At 34.4% G+C, this 24248-nt stretch overlaps 2 protein-coding genes across 2 annotated transcripts; both read left to right on the top strand.

Annotated features, from left to right (window-relative positions):
• Nucleotides 1-511: 511 nt before the first annotated feature.
• Nucleotides 512-2314, top strand: LOC146908015 (uncharacterized). Its single transcript, XM_085727776.1, has one exon. The coding sequence runs from the start codon at nt 1120-1122 to the stop codon at nt 2176-2178; it is 1059 nt and encodes a 352-aa protein (XP_085583902.1). The 5' UTR covers nt 512-1119; the 3' UTR covers nt 2179-2314.
• Nucleotides 2315-18176: 15862 nt separating this feature from the next.
• On the top strand, nt 18177-23287 carry LOC146908014 (jasmonate-induced oxygenase 2-like). The gene is made up of 3 exons (XM_085731176.1): nt 18177-18801; nt 22054-22387; nt 22865-23287. Exons 1-3 carry the CDS (start codon nt 18290-18292, stop codon nt 23111-23113), a joined length of 1095 nt encoding a protein of 364 aa, XP_085587302.1. The 5' UTR covers nt 18177-18289; the 3' UTR covers nt 23114-23287.
• Nucleotides 23288-24248: the final 961 nt, after the last annotated feature.

Here is a 24248-nt window from a genome sequence, read left to right as displayed (position 1 = left end):
TAATAATAATATTTTAAATATTATTATTTTAATATTTAAAAAAAACAATTTAAAAACGTTTATTTTAAATATTTTAGTAACATTTTTAAAAAAAAAATCGTACACAATTTGCCAGGGGTTAACCCCTCGCAATGTCCTTGGCATGTTTTGAAAATGACTGATGTGATGCTGACACAGTCTGCAAAAGCCTGCATTGGCCAGAAATCATGCAGACACAATTTGCCAGGGGTTGAGCCAGGGCCTATGCCAGGAGCGCATTTTGCCAGGAGCTGAACCCCTGGCAGGACAATTTGCGATGAGCAGATTTGCTGGTGATTCTGCTCCTGGCAAAACCCCTAGCAAACGTCCAATTGCCAAGGCTTTTTGCATTTTACCAGGGCTTCTGCCCCTGACAAAATGCAATATTTCTTGTAGTGGTGACCCTCTTTCACCTTTTCTATTTTTAATAGCAGCTGAAGGGCTAAATGTCATGATGAAGGCTCTTGTAGAGGTTGGCCTGTTCTCTGGCTACAAGGTTAGCGCGAATAATCATGTCTCCATCACTCATCTACAATTTGCTGATGACACTTTGTTGATTGGGGGCTGGGCCAATATTAGATCTCTGAAAGCTTTGCTTCTTCTCTTTGAGGTGACATCTGGTCTTAAGGTGAACTTCCACAAAAGTATGTTAGTTGGTGTTAATATTCATGATTCTTGGTTGGCAGAGGCAGCCTCTGTCTTAATTGTAAATTGGGTAGAGTACCCTTCCTTTATCTGGGGCTGCCTATAGGTGGTGATCCTCGAAAACTTAAATTTTGGCAACCTTTGATTGACCGTATTAAGTCAAGATTATCGGGTTGGAAGAGTAGAAATCTTTCGTTGGGTGGCCGTTTAGTTCTCCTAAAGTCTGTCTTGTCCTCTCTTCCGGTCTACTTTCTTTCCTTCTTCAAAGCTCCCGCAGGTATCATTTCTTCCATTGAATCTATATTTAATTTTTTTTTTTTTTGGGGTTGTGAGGAGGTTAGGAAAATTTCTTGGATTAATTGGGATACTATTTGTTCCAAAAAGGAGGAGGGAGGTTTAGGAGTGCGACGGATTCGGGGATTTAATTTGGCTTTACTTGGTAAATGGTGTTAGCGGATGCGGGTTGAAAATAGGAGTTTGTGGTATAGAGTCTTATCAGCTAGATACGGAGAGGTAGGAGGTAAAATTGCCGAGGAGGGGCGGTTTAACTCAGTTTGGTGGAATAATTTGATTAATGTTAAAAATGGGGCTGGTGTGGGAGGTGGGAGTTGGTTTGATGATAATGTTGGGCGAGAGGTAGGAGATGGTGCCCAAACTTTATTTTGGTGGGATCCTTGGATTGACGGGCTAGTTTTGAAGAATAGTTTCAGCCGCCTTTTTGATCTTGCTACTAATAAAATGACAACGGTGGCTGAAATGTATTCTTTTGGGTGGGGGGTTGAGGGTGAAGCTTGGCAGTGGCGACGTCGTTTGTTGGCTTGGGAGGAAGAGAAAGTGCTGGAATGTTGTGATATTTTATCTAATATTGTTTTGCAGCCTACTCACTCTGACAGGTGGATTTGGCACTTGCATGCCTCCAACAGTTATAAAGTCACAAGTGCTTATAATCATCTGTTGACATTCACCAGTAACAACTTGGCGGTTACACACATGACTGAAATTTGGAACAAGGAAGTGCCTCTAAAAATCAGCCTCTTCGCTTGGCGCTTGTTACGTAATAGGTTACCAACAACAGACAATTTAATCAAAAGACACATTTTACATCCGAATGCGCAGTTATGCGTGGGTGGATGCAGCATGATAGAAGATGCAAAACACTTATTCCTCTCTTGTGATTTTTTTGGCAAGCTTTGGTATGGTATTTCTCACTGGCTTGGTTACCACTTAGTGTTTTCTGAAACTGTGTCAGATCATTTATATCAATTTAGTACCTTTAGCGGCTTCTCTAATAGCAAACGCTCAGCTCTGAATCTTATTTGGCTATCTTGTGTGTGGGTGATCTGGCTTGAAAGGAACGCTCGAATTTTTCACCAAAAAGAAGCTTCTTTTAATCAATTATTAGATAAAGTTAAGCTTCAATCATACTGGTGGCTGAAAGCGAATTGCCCTAGCTTTGTTTTCTCCTACCATTCATGGTGGTTGAACCTTTTACCGTGCTTGGGAATATTTATGTAACAGGGTAGTTTTTTGTTCTTGTTTTGGCCGTTTGGCATTCTTGTAATTGACTCTTTCAGCTGGGGTTTTGGCACTCCTTGTGCTGAAATCTTCAGGCTTTCAGTATTTTAATCCATTTTAGTTTCTTCAAAAAAAAAACAAAGGATAATATTGGTAAAACAACATTTAATGATGCATTGAACTTTGAAAGTGACAGTTAAATATAAACAATTTTTTTTCTTCAAAAGAGACACTTAAAAAGGAACGGAGGGAGTATTAGTTAGTCATTGGGTTATACCCACTTTTTGATGTATTATAAAATTAATTGGTGGTTATTGATTTGTATAGTTAATCCTTTTTTTATGAGGATAGTTAATACTTATCTTGCTGGATTTATCAGGAAGAAAAATGAAGAATTATGTTGCATCAAATTAATTAGTTTATTCTCCATTTGTATATTCAGCGATAGTTCAAGTCATGACTTTTTCCACCTTCATAATCTTATTGCTATTATGAAACTAGAAAACTGAATCTTATTATTGAATAGAGCAAAGAGTACAAGGGTATTTATACTAAAAAGCAGTTGCACCATAACATACAATGGTGATGCAATAGCGTATAATACAAGAACCCTAACTAACTTGCTTGGATCCCAAGATACTATTATCATGTAATAGCCCCCCACAAGTTAGAGGTTGGTATAAATCTAACAACCCTAACTTGGATAAGAGGAGAGTAAAAGGCTGAGGCAATAAGGACTTGGTGAAGAAATCAGCAAGTTGATTTTGAGATGAAACTGGTAAAAGCTTCATGATTCCAGATTGAAGTTTCTCTCTGACAAGGTGACAGTCAATCTCCAAGTGTTTGGTGCGCTCGTGAAAAACTGGGTTAGCAGCTATATGGAGGGCACTCTGATTGTCACAAAACAAAACAGGAAGCTTGGAGCATTGAATCTGAAGATCCTTGAGAAGATAGAGAATCCATTGAAGCTCACATGTTGCTGATGCTAGAGCACGATACTCAGCTTCAGAAGAAGATCTAGAGACAGTGGTTTGTTTCTTAGTTCTCCATGATATCAAAGATGAACCTATGAAGAAACATTGCCCAGAAATGGAACGTCTGCTATCCAAACAACCAGCCCAGTCAGCATCTGAAAAACCTTGAAGATGAAGAGAAGAGTTCCTGGGAAAGAATAAACCTTTGCCTGGGCATCCCTTAAGATATTTGAGAACTCTCAGAGCTGCATGATGATGGGATTGAGTAGGTTTAGATAGAAATTGACTTAACTGCTGTGTTATGAAGGTAATGTCTGGCCTGGTGGAATTAAGATAGAGCAGTCTCCCAACCAATCTTCTATAAGAAGGTATGTCTTCATATGGTGGAGAAGAATCATTATGAAGCTTTAAAGATGCATCAGAAGGAGTGGAGACAGGTTTGGAGCTGATTGCATGTGAATCAGACAGTAAATCTAAGCAATATTTCCTTTGACATAGTGAAATACCTTGCTTGGAGTGAGCAACTTCAAGACCAAGAAAATACTTCAATTGTCCCAAATCTTTAATCTTGAAAGAAGCATGCAGAATGGATTTGATATGTTGAAACTCAGTAAAAGAGTTGCCTGCCAATATGATATCATCCACATAGACAAGTAAAATTGTGAAGGAAGAATCAGTCTTTTTGGTAAAAAGTGAATGATCTGCAGATGCTTGAGTGTAATGTTGTTGAAGCAGGATTGAAGTTAATTTCTCATACCACTTTCTACTAGCTTGCTTTAATCCATATAAAGATTTGAATAATTTGCAAACTTGATTTGGTTTGGAAGATGTGACACCAGGAGGAAGCATCATATAAACATCCTCTTGTAGCTCTCCATGAAGAAAGGCATTGTTGACATCTAATTGATGAAGATGCCAATTGTGCATGGAGGCCAAAGCAATCACAAGCCTGATAGTGGTCATTTTGGCAACTGGAGAATAAGTATCAAAATAGTCAAGGCCTTCAATTTGAGTGTAGCCCTTGGCAACCAATCTAGCCTTGTACCTTTCAACTGAACCATCAGCATGATACTTAATTTTATAAATCCATCTGCAACCAATAGGTTTGATATGATCTGGTAAATCAACAATCTGCCAGGTACCAGTTTGCTCAAGAGCTGACAATTCAACTTGCATGGCTTTATTCCAACATTCATGCTTGCTTGCCTCAGCATAGGTTTTAGGTTCAGTGTGTGAATGTAAAGACATGACAAAATGAGAATGAGAGTTAGATAAATTTGCATGAGACAAATAATTGGAAATGGGATATGAAGAAATATGCAAATGGTTACAGACATAGTCTTGCAGATAAGCAGGTGCATTTCTAGTTCTAGTTGAGTGTCTGGGTGAAGAAGGTGTATCTGGAGAAGGAACAGATGAGGAAGGAATGTTAGGGGATGGATCAGGTGAAGAAGCAGAAGGTGAAAGAGGAGGAGATGATGAATGATAATCATCATCATCAACAATGGGAGTTGGTGAAATGGTTTCCACATGATCAGAAGTGGAAATGGGAGATGAAGGAGAGGAAAAATATTCCCATTGAGTAGTGATAGAGTCTTTATTTGATGGATAAGGTAAATAATGTTCATGAAAAACAACATGTCTTGAAACAAAGACTTCTCTAGTATGAATATCCAAAAGAAGAAATCCTTTATATCCTGACTTATAGCCCAAGAAAACAGTTTTCCTGGCTCTAGCTTGGAGTTTGGTTCTATGAGATTGAAGGGAAGATGCATGACAAAGACAACCAAAAACTTTAAAAGTATTGATGTCAGGTAGTTTTTGATAAAGCATGTAATATGGAGACTGACCTTGAAGTAAAGGAGTGGGCACTCTATTAATAAGAAACACAGCATGCAATAAAGCATATGGCCAATAAGAAGCAGGAAGTTTTGATTGATACAAAAGGGCTCTTCCTACATTCAAAATATGTTGGTGTTTTCTTTCTACCCTACCATTCTGTTGGGGGGTCTCCACACATGATCTTTGATGTAAAATACCATGAGATTCATAAAATGAAGGAATGGAGAATTCAGGTCCATTGTCAGACCTAATACATTTGGGAGTGACATTAAATTGATTTTGGATCATAGTAATGAATGATTTAACATGTTGAGACACTTCAGATTTATTTTTGAGCAAGATTATCCACAAAAATCTACTATGATCATCAACAATAGTGAGGAAATATTTATGACCATGTATAGATGAAACAGATAAGGGACCCCAAATGTCTAAATGTAACAGTTCAAAGTTAAATGAAGCATTAGAGGTACTTAATGAAAAAGGTAAATGTTTTTGTTTAGCAAATTGACAAATATCACACACAGAGTTTTTATTATCTGAAACAATATCTGAATACAAAGAAGACATCATAGTCAATCTCTGATGAGAAAGATGTCCAAGCCTAAAGTGCCAAATGGCTTTATTAGGAATGATAGTACTAGAGTTACAAGAAACAGATGAAGCTAAAATAGCTTGCACTTTATTAGTAGTAACAGATGGAGCATGAAACTTGTATAATCCATCCTGCTGACTAGCCAAACCAATCATCTTCAGGGATTTGGAGTCCTGTATGATGCATTGGTCAGGTGAGAATTTAAAGAAACAAGACAATGATTCACACACTTTGGCTACAGACATGAGATTGAGTCTAAAAGAAGAAGAATATAAAACATTGGTAAGATAAAATTGAGGACTGAATTGAATATTGCCAGAGTGAGTGACAGTGACAACAGATCCATTAGGTAAAGTGACATGTGCAGGAGGAATAGCATGATATGAGCTAAACAAGTGCAAATTACAACATATGTGCTCATTAGCACCAGAGTCAATTAACCAATAGGAATCTGATAAAAGAGGAGAAGTGGTATTGATTATACCTGCAGAAGTGTTTGAAGAGGGAACAACAAAGCTGGAGGAAACTTGAGGGGAGGCACTGATATTATTGACAGTGCTAGAAGTGGAAGTTGATGCTGAAGGAAGCAAGTTTGCCTGTTGTAATAAAGCTACAAGTTGATCCACCTTCTCTTGAGACAAACCAGATACACCAGTAGAAGTATTGACTTTAGATACATCACTAGAAGAGGCATTGACCTGTGAATTTTGCTTATTCACATTGGGAAACCCATGCTTTTGATAACAATAATCAACAGTATGATTGGTTTTGTTGCAGAAAGTACAATGTCTGGGAGGCTTATTGTAACCACCTTTACCACGCCCCTGAGACTTTCTGGCATCAAAAGCATTAATAGAAACACTGCTATCATCAAGAGTCACCATAGGAGGTACAGAAGTATTATTGCTCTCTTCTTGAACAACTAAGGAAAACACTTTGTTCAGTGTAGGAAGAGGATCAAGTAAAAGAACTTGAGTCTTAACCACTGAAAATTGTTCATTGAGACCAGTGAGAAATTGAATAATCTGGTCTTCAACCCTATAGGTCTTAGGTAACTTCACAGCATCACACTTGCAAGCAAAAGGACAATGACATGCAGGAAGAGGCCTATGTGAGTGCAACTCTTCCCACAAAGCCTTCATCTCTGTGAAATAATCCAATACAGACTTGTTACCTTGCTTCAATGTATGAAGCGAAGTTCTCAATTGAGCAATGCGAATTCTATCAACTTTGGAGAAACGCTCTTTCAAATCTTCCCAAACCTCAAAGGCAGTGTCATGAAAGACAATTGTCTGTGCAATTGAGTCTGAAACCGAGTTTATAAGCCATGAATGAACTAGGTGATTGCAACGTTCCCATGCATTACGGTTCAGATCATCTTGATCAGGTTCAGGTAAGGTTCCATTGATGAAGGAGAGCTTGTTCTTAGCTCCTAAAGCGCGTTGCATAGAACGACTCCATGAAAGATAGTTAGAACCATTGAACTTTGGTAAAACAACAACGGAATTTGGTCCTTCGCTGGGATGAACAAAGAAGGCGGATTCAGAATCCGATTGTTGATGCTGATTGTTATTGCGAACCATAGTGAAACAGAGTAAACGAAAATTGAACGAAAAATGAAGAAGACGAAGATGCTTCAATGGCGAAACAACGGATCAAGAAAACAGAGTAAAATCAACTCAACGAAGAAGAAGAACAAGAAGCTTCTTCACAAATCAACAAGAATTAACAAGAATCGTTGCAATTGAAGCAACGAAAATGGCGGAAAATCAGAGGAAGAAGATGAAGATTCAACAAAACTTCATCTACAAGGCACAACGAAAACGGTTACGAGGATCGTAACAAACTTTCCCTTGAGGGAAAATCTGATACCATATTATGAAACTAGAAAACTGAATCTTATTATTGAATAGAGCAAAGAGTACAAGGGTATTTATACTAAAAAGCAGTTGCACCATAACATACAATGGTGATGCAATAGCGTATAATACAAGAACCCTAACTAACTTGCTTGGATCCCAAGATACTATTATCATGTAATAATTGCTATGACTTTCATCTCATTTGTAGATTCCTTATGCTTATCTACTTATGTCTTACTAATTTTAGTCTGTTTTAAATTGATACTCTATTTGTTAGTTGAAATGTTTGATCATGACTTGTTTTGTTGTAATTTGAGCAAAATTTTGCATCCTTTTCACCTCACAAATGTCTTGTCAACGTGTAATCGAATATGACACTTTAAAAAACACTTATATAAGTCTATTGGAGTGAACACTAGCAAATATTTGTTTTCCAGATGGATTATATTTAACATTGTTGATCTTGCATTATTATTCACCTTATGTTGAAGAAATCGGTTGATTGTTAGACTTAGAATTTTGGTTTGTTAACACTCTATTGGTTTCTAAAAAAACTATATCTATCATTACTCGTTAGCGCCGAGAGTGTCTCTAGTCTCAACTCCATTTCTTTTTTATTGCATTATCTTAATTTTAACATTTGAATGGATGAAACTTCTTTTATCGTAAAATAAAAATATCTATAATCAACACCTTACTTTTTATAGTTTTAAAACACAAATTAAAATACATACGTGAAAAGAAAAGAAAAATAAAAACACACGCCAGGGATGACGTTAACATCCAAATCAGTCGTCAACTTGTTATAATAGTTTTTTTTATTGGAGATTGGAGTTGAGTTTCAATTTTCTTAAACGAATCAAACAACATGCATATACATATATATAAGTGAGCTATATACATATATATAAATGAGCTATAAATGAACTATATAAATGAGCTATATATATATATATATATATATATATATATATATATATATATATATATATATATATATATATATATATATGGGTTATGATAGAAGACACCTTTTGTGCAGGTGTCTTTTATCAAGTTACTCTATGAGCATTTGCGAAAAGACACCAACTTACTTTTATGAAGGTGTTTTTTAGCAAAGTTATAACTAAAAAGTGAAAATCACACCTTAAGGTGTGACTTGTTAAAAGACACCACCAAAGGGTGGCTTGTAACAAAACCCTATATATATATATATATATATATATATATATATATATATATATATATATATATATATAAATGAGCTATGAAGTACTTTTTCTTTCAATCATACACTTCATTTAAGGGCATATGTAGTTTCATACTATTCCATATTTCTTCAGGTGTGATATCCTTAAATAACAATGTAGAAATCTAAGACATAATTTGCCTAATTCACTGCTTCTGGTCATGAAGACTTCTTTGGTACATCTCTTCATGACAACATTTTTTTTTTTTGAAACGGCAAAATTTAATAACCGACGAGCCCGTGCGAGAAGCACTAATAAGCTCGGGTGGAGAAAAAAATACAATAAGGGGAAATCGGTTGCCATTCTATCACCATGCTCGAACAAAATTCATTGTCTTTTGAATCCTATTCTTCCTTTCCGATAGTCCATTATGATGTGAAGTATAAGTTGTTGTCAATTGCCTTTTGATCTCATGTGTGCTGCAAAATTCATTGAATGTTGCAGAAGTGAATTCCCACTTCTTTTTTTCCTTTTTTTAGCAAAGGTAAGCTTAGGTCATTTCACTAAAATTAAAGAGTACAATAAGATGGTACATCAAAGTAAACATGGGGTTAGGGAGAGATATAGATGCTCTAGCTATAGTATGAGCAACCATATTTGCTTATCTCCTAATATGTTTCATGACATAACTATTTTGGGTGGATAAAAGATCCTTACATCTAGAAATGATGTCTCCTATCTAATTTTGAGGCACATGAGAATAGTTAATTGAATCAACAATGATTTTACAATCGAACTAAAATATCATCGAAGACATATTGTTTTCAATAGCAAATTTGATGGCCTCGTGCAAACCGAAGGCTTCAACTTTGGTTGGTGATAGAGCACAATGAAAATAGTTCGACATACCCAATATAAGGTGACATGTGTGATTACAGGAACATAAACCATATCATGTGACAGTGTTGCAAGGATGTGGGAGGTGGCTTGGACCATCGAATCACTTGGTGCGCTTACTGATTTCATTGTTTTTGTTGTTGCATGCAGCGCCACTCATGAAGTGTTTCCTTCGCCATTTGCATGATAATAACAGCCCGTTTTTCGTTAGAATTATTTTAATTATTTGTTATATGTGTTTATGTGCGTTTGTATGCGATTAATTGTCTCTGTGTATATTTTATTCAAGATTAGTTAATTTTGGATTAAGAAGGGTATTTTAGTCATTTTTAGACACAGGGGTATTTTAGTCATTTGGCGAGCAAGGGTAAAATAGTCATTTTTTAGAAGGATATTTTTGGTATTTTAAGTGGGAATGATTATTTTTATTAAGTTACGAGTAAGTTGGGGTAATTATTTAGAGACGGTAATTATGCGTTATTTTGACGGTTTAAGTGAGTAGTAACCTTGGTAAATTAGTTGGTAAGAATATTGAGCTCATTAAGACAATTAGAGACCTAGCCCAATTATGTGGAGACTATTTAGATTATTGCTCTCCACCCAGCACGTTTTGCTCGCACCCTGCAAGCTTACCAAAAATACCCTTGCGCAAGTTAACTTGCGCAAGTGTTAATTGTTACGCAAGTTAACTAACGCTGCGTGAGTTAACATGCGTAGCGTTAGTTAACTCACGCTGCGTGCTTTCTTAAACAAGGCAGAGCACCTCATTTCCTCATTTCTCATCTAAAATCTCAAAAAATCCCAAAAATCTCTCTCAAATCACCCAACTCCAAAATTCCTTCAAGTTCAAATCAAACAACACTCCAATAACAAGTAAGTTCTCATGATCAAACACCATTGACCTTTTATGTTTGCATGTTAGATTTTTTCTCTTAAATTAGAAATTTTTTAGATTTATAGTTTGTTTAAATTTTGGTGTTTTTGGAAGGAAATCATACAATGTTAGGATGTAAATGACTTGTGTTGCTTAAAATGTTTAGTTGTTTGCATGTTTATGTTGATTTTGTATAGAATTTTTTTTAGAATTAGGGTTTGTTTAAATTTTGATTTTTTTTGCAAAATATGATACAATGTTACATGCAAATGAGTAATATACATGCAAATGAGTAATATTGCTTAATTATTTAGATGTTTGCATGTTTATATTGTAGTTATCATTTTTAGGGTTTATGTATAATATGCACACCAAGTGTTTGATTAAATGTTTGAATGAGTTTTTCATTGATTATTTTTAATTTCTATGTGTGTAGATTTGAAGCAATGGCCGGGTGGATCGACGTTCATGCAAAATTCAACGGCGGAGAAACTCAGAGGTTGAAGGTTCGGTGCCTTGATGTAGCGTTAAGAGGTCTCAAGGATCAACTGAATGAATTCTACCAAGGAGTCAACCCCAGAGACACAAGGAGGGTGCAAAATATTCTGTATAAACGTCCAAAGCTCGACGAGGGGAGCGTATCATTCACTTGGGTGGAGTTAAAGAACGACGAACACGTGACGAGCATGTTTTGGGAGCACACCAAGTTCCAGTGGATCGATATGCGGGTGACGTTGCTGAGATCAACTGAAGATATCATCAATAGCTTGATTCCGCCAGAAGATCGTCATTAGTTAGGGTAAGGTGCATTCAAACTACAACATTTGTCTCACCTCTGAAATGGGGTGATTCAAACTTGCCAAACGTCGAGGACTCAAGCATTTCGCTCCGTGTTCATGTTTTTCCTTTGAAAAGATTAAATTTTTGTTAGGCTTGCTTAGATGATGGTATTAAGTGTCAAGGAATGGACCTCATTTCGTTGGCACTTGAATACCATCATCTAAATCAAGCCTGACAAAAATTTATTCTTTTCAAAGGAAAGCATGAATGCGGAGCGAAATGCTTGAGTCCTGTTGTTTGGCAAGTTTGAATTTACCCCATTTCAGAGGTAAGACAATTGTTGTAGTTGGAATGCACATTCCAACTACAACAATTGTCTTCCTTTGGATGGGGTCATTCAAACTAGTTAAATGGCAGGACACCGACATTCGTCCGGGAGTGTTTTTGTTCCATTCTAAATGTTAATTTCTTGTTGGCTTCGTTTAAATGATGGTATCGAAGTGTCAAGGTCTGGACCTCATTCCGTTGGCACTTAGATACTATCATTTTAAACCAACACCAACAAGAATTTAACATTTGGAATGGAATAAAAGCACTTCTGGACGAATGTTGGAGTCCTGCTGTTTAGCTAGTTTGAATTGACCCCATTCAAAGGTAAGATAATTGTTGTAGTTGGAAGGTACATTTCCGAATGTAATGTAATGATAGTTGACGTACATGTCTTTTACGTAATGTAATGTAATGATACCACAATGTAATGTAACGTAGATGAAATTATATCTAAATAAAATTGTCTAAGAATTAATGTTGTGTACTTATCGAATTTATTTATTCAAAACGCCAATGCAAATATATATTTGAATTCACGCTGTCGCAATATTTATTTGAATTCACCTTGTCGCAATATTTATTTGAATTCACGCTGTCGCAATATTTGTTCGAATTTTATTGAAATTTATTTTATTGACTTTATTCTTCTAATTTATTTTATTGAATTCACGCTATCGCAATTTTATTGACTTTATTATAAAAAATATATTGCGTTAATTACGTCATATTGCGTGACTTAACTCACGCATCATATAAGCTGTGCGTGACTTAAGTCACGCACGTTATAAGCACTGCGCAAGTTAACTTGCGTAAATTGGCCGGTTCTAAAAACTGAGGCACAAACGTTTCTTGGATGGTAGTCAATGGTCTTCAATGGTTTTTGCACGTTTTCCTTCACATTTGACCACGTTTTTTGACTCATTAATTGCTATATACCTCATACCCCCTATAAAAACCCTCACATGCTTCCTCTTTTCCTCACATTTTATCATCCCACTCTTTCTCTTCTTCTTGCTCTGCTTCTTTGTTTCTTATTAGTTTCTAGGGTGGTTATACCGCTTTAGGTGTATACCAGTGGCTTCTGGGGGAAGTAGTGGTCGGTCCGGTCGGGAAAAGGGCATCTTGATGTCGTTTTCCCCAGGGCTGATCACTATTTTCCCCAGGAGCTATTTGGCATATACCGAAGAGGGTATCAAATAAGTTTTGACCTCAAGAGGGCATTAAAAAAAAAGTAAAAAATCAACCTTATTTGCGCGACTTAACTCGCGTAGTGCGTGACTTAAGTCACGCATAAATACAACGTACGTTAGTTAAGTCACGCTACGTGACTTAACTTGCGCAAGGGTATTTTTGGTACGCTTGCAGGGTGCGAGCAAAACGTGCTGGGTGGAGAGCAAAAATCGACTATTTAAACATAACACTTGTGAGAAAATTAGGTCTTTATATTCATTCACTCATTTTACAAACATTTTGAGAGAGAGGTAGAGAGAGCTTGGGATTGAAAACTAGGAGCTAAAGTGAAGCTAGGGTTTGGATCCTTGAAGACTAGAGGTAAGGGGGATAATGTTTTTCATAATTAAGTCATAATCACTTATTTTCAATTATGGGTTTAAGTGTTTTTATGTTAATTGTGACTTTTGTGATTTTTGATGATGAATTTCATGCCCTTTGTTCATGTGGATTTATGGGTATGATAAACTTCATGAAATTGATGTGCTATGTGCTTAAAACTCATAGTTGTTGTTGTTGATAAGTTGTTTTGATGATTTTTGCTTAAAGTGATGAAAATAAAGTTGTTGTTGTTGATTGTTGGTGAATTCATGTTTACATGCTATGAATATTGATTGGTTGTTGTTGATAATGATAATTCATGGATTGGAATTGATAATTTGAGGTGTTGTTGTTGTGTTATGTTTGGATAAATCTAAGTGTTGTTGAAAATTGGTGTTTTGTTTGAAAACTTAGTGAATTGTTTCATAAGCTATTTGGAGGATTGTGAGAAGAGCTTATTTGATGTGTTTAAGCCTTGCAACAAGACTTTAATGGTTTTGGGAAATGGGGAAATCAAAATAAGCACTTTTGGAGCGTTTTTGACGAAAATCCGAGTCAAAAATACACCAAACGGGTTCTCTCGCAGCGTTGGCGCCCGCACTGGAGCGCTAGGCGCCCAGTTACAGAGAGTTAGCGTTGGGCACTCCAAGTCTGGCGCTAGGCGCCCCAGACAGAGCAAGAATCTTCTTGCGTGTTATTTTGGGTGCTTGGGGGGCAACACGTATAGTCCCTAGGCGATCTTTTGAGGGGTTTTTTTTGCTGTTTTCATTGATATTCTTGCAGGAACATAGTATGCTCATACTTACTTTGATTTTCATAAATGAGAGGAAACTTGGATTTTTGAGACGAACTTGTTTTGAGATAATTGGACAATGAATTTTCTTAAGAACAATGGTGATGTTTTGACTTGTTTACTGTAATGATGGACTTAAAAGAAGTATGTAGGCTTGTTATAGGACTATAATAACATGGAACTTGATTTTTTTTGGCAAAAACGGTGTTTTGTGATAAAATGAGACGAACTTAGGTGAATTTTGGAATTAATTGGAATTGGCCTTTGAAACGTATATGTATTTGTTAATGCACTCATATGTTAATTGTGTATATACTCGGTTGAGGTGTTTGAGCTTTGTTACTTTGATTTTGGTGGAATAATCGGAAAATGCTAGTTTTTACAAAAATAGATGAACTTTGTCAAATTAATACTTTATGGTCGGATAACTTGTAGAAGGATTTGAATTCATGTTAGTTTGATTGAATGTGAATTAATTGATAAGGATTGGGTGACTTATATGATGAATATCATGATAAGATTAGGTGTCCGTCTTTGAGGTGAAATATGATTTGGAAACTTTATCGTTTCTTTGAGGTGTTAAATGTTGTTGATGATTATGATGTTGATTCTTTTGGTGATTATAAATTGATGAATGAATGATGACTTGTTGATTGTATGGATGTAAGTATTTGATTATGCAATTGTTGGTGAATAGCATACTTGGTGGTGATTATTATGTTAATATCTATGGTGGTGAGTTATGCATTATCTAGTCCTTACTTGAAGTTCATGCATTCACAGTCATAATGAGGTGATTTGAAGTATGTAATTCGGGGTGTTGTTACATAGCTTCTGCATGACATAATTTGGGGTGTTGTTATGTCGGTGGATTCATTAACGGTAAAATTATCTCCGGAATCATATGGTACCACATGCATACAGATGAGTCTAGAACATTACATGCATTTATCTATTGGTGAGTCGAGTCGTACTTGATTGCGTGAATCTGTGTATATGTGCATTGGTGAATTTTGGTGATTGTATGCATTAATCGATTGTGGCCGTATACTTGTGAACTTATGATGACGTTGAATTTATTAATCATGTGAAATTAACCCCTCGTGGTTGTTTGGTTGACCGCATACCTTATTCTTATGAATGGGTAGACGGCTGGTAGGACTAGTCGCCTTGCTTGGTGAGTTGCTTGAGGATAGCTTGGGTGCTACCTCATTTATTTCTTTTGGTATCGTAGTCTCTAGGGCTCTGATTAGGGGTCGGTCTTTGGATGTTTACCTTTATTTTGTCTATTGAGGATTTTGAGACCATGTATTGTTGATGACATTTGTAGTATGTTGACATGGCTACTTGGAGACTTATTTTATCATGGATGAACTGTTGTGATGTTTTATTTTATATGATGATAAGATGCTATTATTATTCCGCTGCGGTTATTTGGGAACCATCACCAACATTCCATCTAAATCCAAGTTTAATAAGATTTTGGGAACTCTATATGCTCCTCCAAGTATAGCTTGGATTATGATCGATATTGGCTTCCAAGAAACCTCGTCGATGTAAATATTAGCTTTGAGGATTCGTTTGACTAAGGAGCTAGGATCATTTAGGAATTTCCAACCTTGCTTACCAAGCAGAGACATATTAAGGCTTCAATGTCTCGACAACCAAGACCACCCATACTTTTATGAAGAGATAACTTATCCCGCCATATCCAATTTATTCCATGACTTCCATTCTTTTTAAATCCCTAATAAAAAGAGTTCATAATTCTCTGGAGTTCATCACATAAAGGGGAAGAGATAAGTAAGGCACCCAAATAATATGAAGAGATAGCTTGTGGTACCGATTTATTGAGCACCTCTTTACTTGCGCACGAGAGAGACTTTGCACTCCAATATTGACATTTTTTTTCTAAATTTTGTCCTTAATGTAATTGAAAATGGTTTTCTTAACTAGAAACCATGGTTGACCTTTTGGAGCAAAAACTATATTCGCCTCATTGAGGTGAGGGGGAAAGTAGCCTTCTTCTAGCCAAGCACAAGCTGAATCAAATAATTCAATTTGAAATTCAATCTAAGGGTCTTACAAATATCATATTTGTGATGCTTTCCCATCATGCAATCGTAACAAGCTTCTTTTATCTCTCTTAATCATTTGTGATCCTATTAAAGCACATTTTAGTAGACATTGTTAACTGTCTTCCTTCATGATATAATTTGAAATACAATGATAAGATTCTTCTGTTGAAATACAATGGTGAGATTAATTCTTATGTTGAAATTGACCAATACTTGAGATAGTTCTTAGTCTAGGAAAGTAATACACATTAGTGATGACCTGAACTATTCCTCCAATGCATAACTTCAAGTTTCCTCTTCCCATAGTTGGTACATTGGAGGCATCTTCGGGTTTCAACTATTCTCCAAAACTATCATCAAAGTCAAACAACCATTATTTTGTTCTTATCATATGATTGCTACACCCAGAGTCCATAAATCACACTTCATCTTTAGCATTTATGCTCAATACATCCTGAACTAAAAGAATAATTTCTCCTTCATTCTCAAACTCTACAAAGTTTACATTTTTCTCCACTCTAATAGTGGCCTAGATTATTCCATTTGAAGCCCTCAACAAGTTCTTTGTTTTGTCTACCTCTTCCACGGCCTCTTGAACTTACACGCCCCTTTCCACGTCCATAACCCCTACCAAAGTTAGAGATGTTGAGAGCTTTCTCTACATCTTGTTCTTTATGACTTCTCATGCATTGTTCAGGGATAAGCAATTGCTTGAAATGTTGATGTAAATGTTAATATATATATATATATATATATATATATATATATATATATATATATATATATATATATATATATATCATTAGGCAAAAATGTGTATATATATTTAGTAAAATCAAGTTGTGCATAGAAAAGAGATAAAGTTTAAAACAGAGTTTATAAAGAGATACATCTCTCATCTTATTACAAGTTGATCTTATGATGAGTTCGATACAATCCGAAAACATAACAATTAGTTAAAGAATTATGCTAGCAATACACTATTCTCAACACACACTCCAATTGGTTGAAATTCAAATGAATCTTATAATTAACTTTGTGAGACCTTAACTCACTTGGCTTGGTCTGTTGGTGTTAGCGTGGGACGTTGAAGTGTGATGTTCCTCAAGGTCTCATGTTCAATTCTCTTTGATGCCAATTCGGGTTAGTTAATTTAGCTTAAAAAAAAACCTTTGCCGTGTGAAAAGAAATGTGTTGCTAGCATTCCACTTATTTCAATAAAGAGAAATGATATTTGAACATCGATTTTGTGACAATTTTCTCTCTCATATGCACATTATTGTTTACTTTATCTCTCTATTGCTTTGTTTTTCGTGCAAATACTAACTTTTTCTTTCTAAATTGTGGTTGTCACATAAGTTATCAACTAAATAGTTGTTCAAATAACACTCCTCTTTTTTAAAAGGGAGATTAGTCACTTTAGTCCCTGAATAGGAAATGAGTCGTCACTTTAGTCCCTGAATGCAGATAAATTGCAAAATAGTCCCTGAATGTAGACTCTGTTAGTCAATTTAGTCCCTGAATACAGACTCCGTTAGTCAATTTAGTCCCTGAATGTAGACTCAGTTAATCACTTTAGTCCCTGAAATTGACCAACATAGTCTACATTCAGAGACTGTTTTGCAATTTCTCTGCATTCAGGGACGAAAGTGACTACTCATTTTCCATCCAAGGATTAAAGTGACTAATTTCCGGTTTTAAAGGTATTTCAATATTACTTGACTACTACTACTTGTTTCTTTAATAGTTCCTAATATTTTAAATTTTACTACGTTGAATGATGCCATTTAATTTAGTATTCCATAAAAAGTTAGAGTCTTACTACTCCCTCCGTCCCTATACGTAAGCACCCTTTCTCTCTAATAAAAGGGTGCTTACATATAGGGACGGAGGGAGTAATTTGTATCATAAAAACACAAGAAAACTAAAAATATAAATTTTATATTAAAATGTACAATTTTTGTACTTATAGCTATGGAGAGATAATTACTATATGTAGTCCTTGACATTGACCCACCCAATGTTAGCATTTAATTTTTTAAATTATTACTACTAAATGAGAAAGTGTATTTGATTATTTACTCCACAGTGAGTCCACACACACTTAGTCGACGTTAAGAAAATTAATACTATAGCACAATCCACTTGCAAACTCAATTTAAACACGGCGCCGAAATTAATTATACCTCGTGCTCTTATCTATATAAAGCACTTTCTTGGTTCCTCTCAATCACACTACAATTGCTACACTATCTACTCCTTCCAATCCCTCTTTGTTTTTGTGTTTCTCTAGTTTCATCTATCTATAACCCAAAAGTGAAACACAAACACACCCAAAAGAAAAAATGATGAGTTGTGCCCAAGCATGGCCAGAACCTATAGTTCGAGTCCAAGCTTTAGCTGAAAGTGGCCTAAGCTCAATCCCTTCACGCTACATCAAGCCACGTTCTCAAAGACCAGCCAAAACCACTTTTGCTACTCAAAATGATCATGGTGATATTAACATCCCCGTGATCGACCTTGAGCACCTCTCTAGCGAGGATCCTGTCCTCAGAGAGACTGTGCTCAAGCGTGTCTCGGAGGCGTGTCGGGAGTGGGGTTTTTTCCAAGTGGTGAATCATGGGATTAGTCATGAGTTGATGGAAAGTGCTAAGGAAGTGTGGCGTGAGTTCTTTAACCTTCCACTTGAAGTGAAGGAAGAATTTGCTAACTCTCCTAGTACTTATGAGGGTTATGGTAGTAGGTTGGGAGTGAAAAAAGGTGCTATTTTGGATTGGAGTGACTACTTTTTTCTTCATTGTATGCCTCCTTCTCTTAGGAACCAAGCTAAGTGGCCTGCAACTCCATCATCCTTGAGGTTTGCACATAATATATTTCTTATTTCACTCCATTGATCATAATAATCCATTAGTTAAACGCTTAAATATGTTCTTGATATTATCTATTTAATTTATTTTTTATTTTTATTTAATATAAAAATTAGTTCTTAAAGGTAAGCAATCTAATCTTTTTTGTTAATTATTAAAGAATAAAATAAATACATTTAAATAGAAATTAATTTTCAAAATATTTGGATCATAACTATATTTAAGCATAATTAATTCATTAATTCAACTTCGTAACCTTTTTATTTTTGTGTTTCAATGGTCCTACTAGCTTTTAGATGAAAATATTCGGCTTTAAAAATACTAGTAAGTCTTTATAATAATTTGACATTTGTAAAGCGATAGGTGAGTCATATTGAAAATGTGTTCATCTTTAGAGCATACCTTACACATGTTAAAAGTGTTGAAAACATATGATAAATAATTATGTTTTAGGGTGTGTTTGGTTCAATAGAGAAAAGTTGATGGATTTTATTGGAGAAGGGAGAATGAAAGAAGATGAGATATTTATATCTGAGTTATGTTTGGTTTGACCAAAAAGTTAGAGAAATTTTTTTTATCATAAAATGAGAGAATTTAAATAGAGGGACACTGTATATTTACATTTTTATCCTTAATTTTATTTTGGAGCAGAGAAAATTCATCCTTTTAATATTAAAGTTCAAATTTTATAATAATTCCCACTTTCAGATACGAGGAAACCGGATCCAACACTTACTAAGACATAAAGAAAATTTTAAAGAAAGTCACTGACAAAAGAATAAACACATTTGTAATATTTCTTAAAAGAAAAAAAAAAGACACATGTTTAATATTAGGGTTAAATATGTTTTTGGTCCCTATAAAATTGGGAACTTCTAAGTTTAGTCCTTACTTAATTTTAATAGGTTTTTTAGTCCCTACAAAAAAAAATTACTTCTAATTTTAGTCCTTGTTACAACAAAGTTTGTTTAATTATCCTTAAACTCTTAAATTTTTGAACGATTTTTTTGAGACAAGTTTAGAACACTATGAAAGGTTCATTTACTAAAATTTAGAATTTTTTAACATGAAACGAATTAAATATGAATTTTTTAAAACGACAAAAGTTAAAGATAAAATAAACAAATCTGGACGTAGAAGTCAAATTTTGCGATAATTTTTTGCAGAGGAACTTCTAGTAATGTTTTTAACATGTCTGCAAAAAATTGTTCAAAAACTCAAGAGTTTAAGCATAAATTAAACAAATTTGAATTGAGGAGAGACTAATACTGAGTGCAGAATTTTATTTTAGGGACTAAAAGAACTATTAAAATTAAGTAAGGACTAAACTTAAAAGGTCCCAATTTTATAGGGACCAAAAACATATATAACCCTTAATATTAATACTAATATTTTATTTAAATTTAATCTTTTTTTTTGCTTTTTAGAAATATAAAATATTTTAATTATTTTAATTGGTATATATTTCTATTTGTGAGTTTTTTACTTGTTGTACTTAAAGATTTTAACTTTTTAGGCCTTTTATTAATACTTGGAAAATTATTGTTTTAGGAAGGCTTAAAGCCCCTGCTTTAGAAGTTTGAACCTTAGGTCACCCTATTTCCATTCCATTCTCTCTTGAAGAGGAGGATGCAAATATTTCTTCGTTCATGTCTTTTTTCTTTGTTTACAAAATTTCTTTTATCGTTAGTTTTTATGGAAAAAAAAAAATCATTAAGTGTTAATCTAGGTGAAAGAAAGTAGGCAATACAAACATGACATTTCTCTATATAATTCAAAGCAAATCTAACTAAGTGATGTGTAGAAACATTAGCATACGTTTAACATGATTTAAAGTGAAAGAAAGAAAATAAACATCAATCTTCTGACAATCAATAATCGTCGAAATGAAATAGGACACTCTCTTTTGAGCACTCTCTCTAGCACTCACATTTTTATTGGGTGAAATTAATGTATGTCCCACCACTTTATGTGGGTTTCATTTTCAAAGTGTAGGTCCTACATTGATTTTATCCAATAAAAGAGTGAGTGCTAGAGAGAGTGCTCAAAAGAGAGTGTTGCTAGCATTTCTCTTTGCATTATATTTACATATTTGTTGTTAATTGATGGGTCGGTAACCGGTTAATTTTCACTATATTATACTTTTGTTGAACAAGAATTTTCACTATATTATACTATATCAAGGTCATTAAAGGGGTTAGAATTATATGCATAAACTAGGTAAGATTTTAAAAGTTTGGGACCTATTCTTTCAAAAAAAAAAGTTTGGGACCTATCAAATTGTAGGTAGTTGGGCAAAGTTCAATTTATTATTTGTAGCAAAGTTTTTTTTGACAAGTTCAGCCTTTAATATTTCTAACTATCGAGTGGGTGGTAGGTTCAAATTAACGTTTGTTGATTACTTTTTCACGCGTATAATACACGTACCCTACACTCTATATGTGCATGTAAAACGTTTGGTATATACCACTATATATGCCAGTATGGCTAAGACAACTATTAAAAACAAAATACCAAATTAACATAGGGGTATCCTAGTAATCAAATGATTAAATAAATAAGATAAAATTAGTTAAGATTTATTTATAGTTTAAACGCTAAAAAATGACTTTTTGTGTTCATATTTGAGGTCAAGAGAGTATGTAAAAAAAATGTTTCATACCTAAACTAACTCATGCTAACAAACAATAAAATATATCTTAATAGTAGAAATAAAATAAATAAATAAATAAATAAAAACAACTTGGGTGTTATGAATCTTTTACCATTGCACTAGATGATTTTTACAATTCAAACTTATGATGACCTCATAATCATGCAACAGTAACTTTGATCATTATTACACCATGAGTCTCTTTCAATTGTGTAAAAGTGGTCATGGTGGCATATTCAATTTTTTTCCCCATTTCATGCATATACGTGCAGAAGCCAGTAATTTTTTTTGTTTTCTCTCAACCACCTCACGAGTAGCATAGTATATTTTTGAAAATGGGGACCAATATTTTCCAAGTATGATAATAAGGAAATATATCTATATTTGGCTAAGTGTCTCTGATTTTATAATAAATGTATATATGACATTTTCCCTTGGAATACTTTTTATTAATGGTGCAACCTTGTCACCAGCTAAGATCATGAAAAGCATGTTTAAATTTACATTAATTTTTTTTTATTATGTCAAACTAACCCTAAATCTAAATATGTATTTAATTTTTTTGTAATTAATTTTTTTATGATAATAGGAAAATAATTGCTGAATATGGTGAGGAAGTGGTTAAGCTAGGAGGAAGGATGTTGGAACTGATGTCAAAAAACCTTGGTTTGAAAGAAGATTTCCTTATGAATGCATTTGGAGGAGAAAATGAACTTGGTGCTTGTCTAAGGGTGAATTTCTACCCAAAGTGCCCACAACCTGACCTTACTTTAGGGCTATCCCCTCACTCTGATCCTGGTGGTATGACCATTCTTCTTCCTGATGATTTTGTGTATGGACTTCAAGTACGTAAAGGAAATGACTGGATCACTGTTAAGCCTGTCCCTAATGCTTTTATCATCAACATTGGTGACCAAATTCAGGTCCTATACCTCTTTCAAGTTGTTACATAGTAATTACTAATTAATTACTTCTTTCATATACTATTTATCACAGTTTCATTTATGTTACACTAATTAAAAATAATTTTATTGGTACGGATGTAGATTCTATATGATAAGAGAATCAAACATTTGACTCACTCACATGATTAAAATTAGATGGTCCGTATTTTGATTTTGGTAAATGTGGTCCAAAAAAAAAAGTTTTAATGTGAAGTGTATGGTTCATAAAATCTAAATCTACATTGATACGCAATATACTATAGCCATTACATTCCTCTTGAAAAAAAAACTATAGCCATTACATTCCTCTTGAAAAAAAATTATAGCCTCTTGAAGTGTATGGTGCACAGTGACTATTGTTTTTTTAGTCAAATTAATATTATTGTGATGTTATTATTTCAACAATTAGTGGTTGATGCTAATTAATAAATATTTTATGTGATATTTATGTTATAGGTGCTGAGCAATGCAATATACAAGAGTGTAGAACATAGGGTGATTGTGAACTCAATAAAAGATCGTGTTTCCTTGGCCATGTTTTACAACCCAAAGAGTGATTTGCTAATTGAACCTGCTAAGGAGCTTGTGACAAAGGAGAGGCCAGCCTTGTACTCACCAATGACCTATGATGAATACAGACTTTTTATTAGGATGAAAGGACCTTGTGGAAAGATTCAAGTTGAATCATTGGCTTCACAAGTGTAATTAGTTCCAATAATAATTAATCATGTAATTTGCAAATGTTATGATTTGCATATAATTAAATAATTGGATAAGTTGCTCTTGGGTTGGGTAGGTTTAACTTCTCTTCATGTCTTTAGTTTGGGGTTTCATTTGATGAAAAATAAAAAGAAAAAATTGAATCACATGTTTATTTCATGTCTTATCATCTCAGTTATTGCCTTGGTCTATTCTGGGAAAAAATTCAATAATGGTGAGTGATAGGGTAAGCATATATATATATGTACACCTTTTTCCCATGTTACTAGTTACCATAGTGGGATGCTGACTAAAAGCTTACGATATGTGGATGATAATGAAAGTATGTGATGTTGATTTGTTTGACCAATTTGAATATGCTTATGTGGAAATTTTATATGGATGAAGGGATTATGAGTGGTTGTGGAGTTTGTCCAAAATATTCTTATTCTCATCAATATATGAAAGTATATGATATGTAGATTGTAGATTTGTTATTAACATAATGAGTCACACTCACACTTCTACCGTATGGACAAACTAAGAAAACATAATGAGTCACACGTGTACCGTATGGATAAACTAAGAAATGAATGATGATCGAAAAAAATCCATTCTCAAGAATGAATGGTAGAGGTGTGGCGATTTTGAGAATGGATTTTGTATAATGCTAATTGAAGTTTTTTGAGAATGGATTTTTCCGATCATTCATTCTTAGTTTGTCTACACAAAACACGATCGATCTAACCGATCAAAAACAAATTTCCATCACGATGAATGGGTTCTCTTTAGGTAAATCTAGAACTAGCAGCATAGGGTCAAGAAGTTGGTACCCATTAATTCTACCTTCAAGTAAATCACACTTCCTCAATAAAGCTATAATTAACACCACCCTTTTTTTCTTCCATAGGCCACGTAATAAACCTAAGACCTCTTGAACAATCAAACCCATCGTAACCAAGGAGCTCAAAATTTCTCCTCAAATTATTTGCGTCATGCTTAGTCTCCATAATAAGTACGTAATAACTACAATATATGGTTTTTTTCATATCCAAATAATGTTTACAATACATATAAAAGCTCCATTCACCGCTCCATGAAAATTTCAAATTAAAATCTTATTTATGTAACTCATCATAAG

Source organism: Medicago sativa, chromosome 7 (genome assembly GCF_051527215.1).
Source record: "Medicago sativa cultivar Bolivia chromosome 7, Bolivia_mono, whole genome shotgun sequence".
Classification (NCBI taxonomy): Eukaryota; Viridiplantae; Streptophyta; class Magnoliopsida; order Fabales; family Fabaceae; genus Medicago; species Medicago sativa.
Note: the sequence above shows the minus strand (reverse complement) of the source record. Positions and strands in the feature narration are given on the sequence as shown.

Coding starts and splice junctions, on each gene's coding strand:
- LOC146908015 (XM_085727776.1), top strand. CDS start 1,120: ATGCGGGTTGAAAATAGGAGTTTGTGGTATAGAGTCTTATCAGCTAGA.
- LOC146908014 (XM_085731176.1), top strand. CDS start 18,290: ATGATGAGTTGTGCCCAAGCATGGCCAGAACCTATAGTTCGAGTCCAA. Junction 18,802..22,053: donor GCAACTCCATCATCCTTGAG/GTTTGCACATAA, acceptor TTATGATAATAG/GAAAATAATTGCTGAATATG. Junction 22,388..22,864: donor ACATTGGTGACCAAATTCAG/GTCCTATACCTC, acceptor TTTATGTTATAG/GTGCTGAGCAATGCAATATA.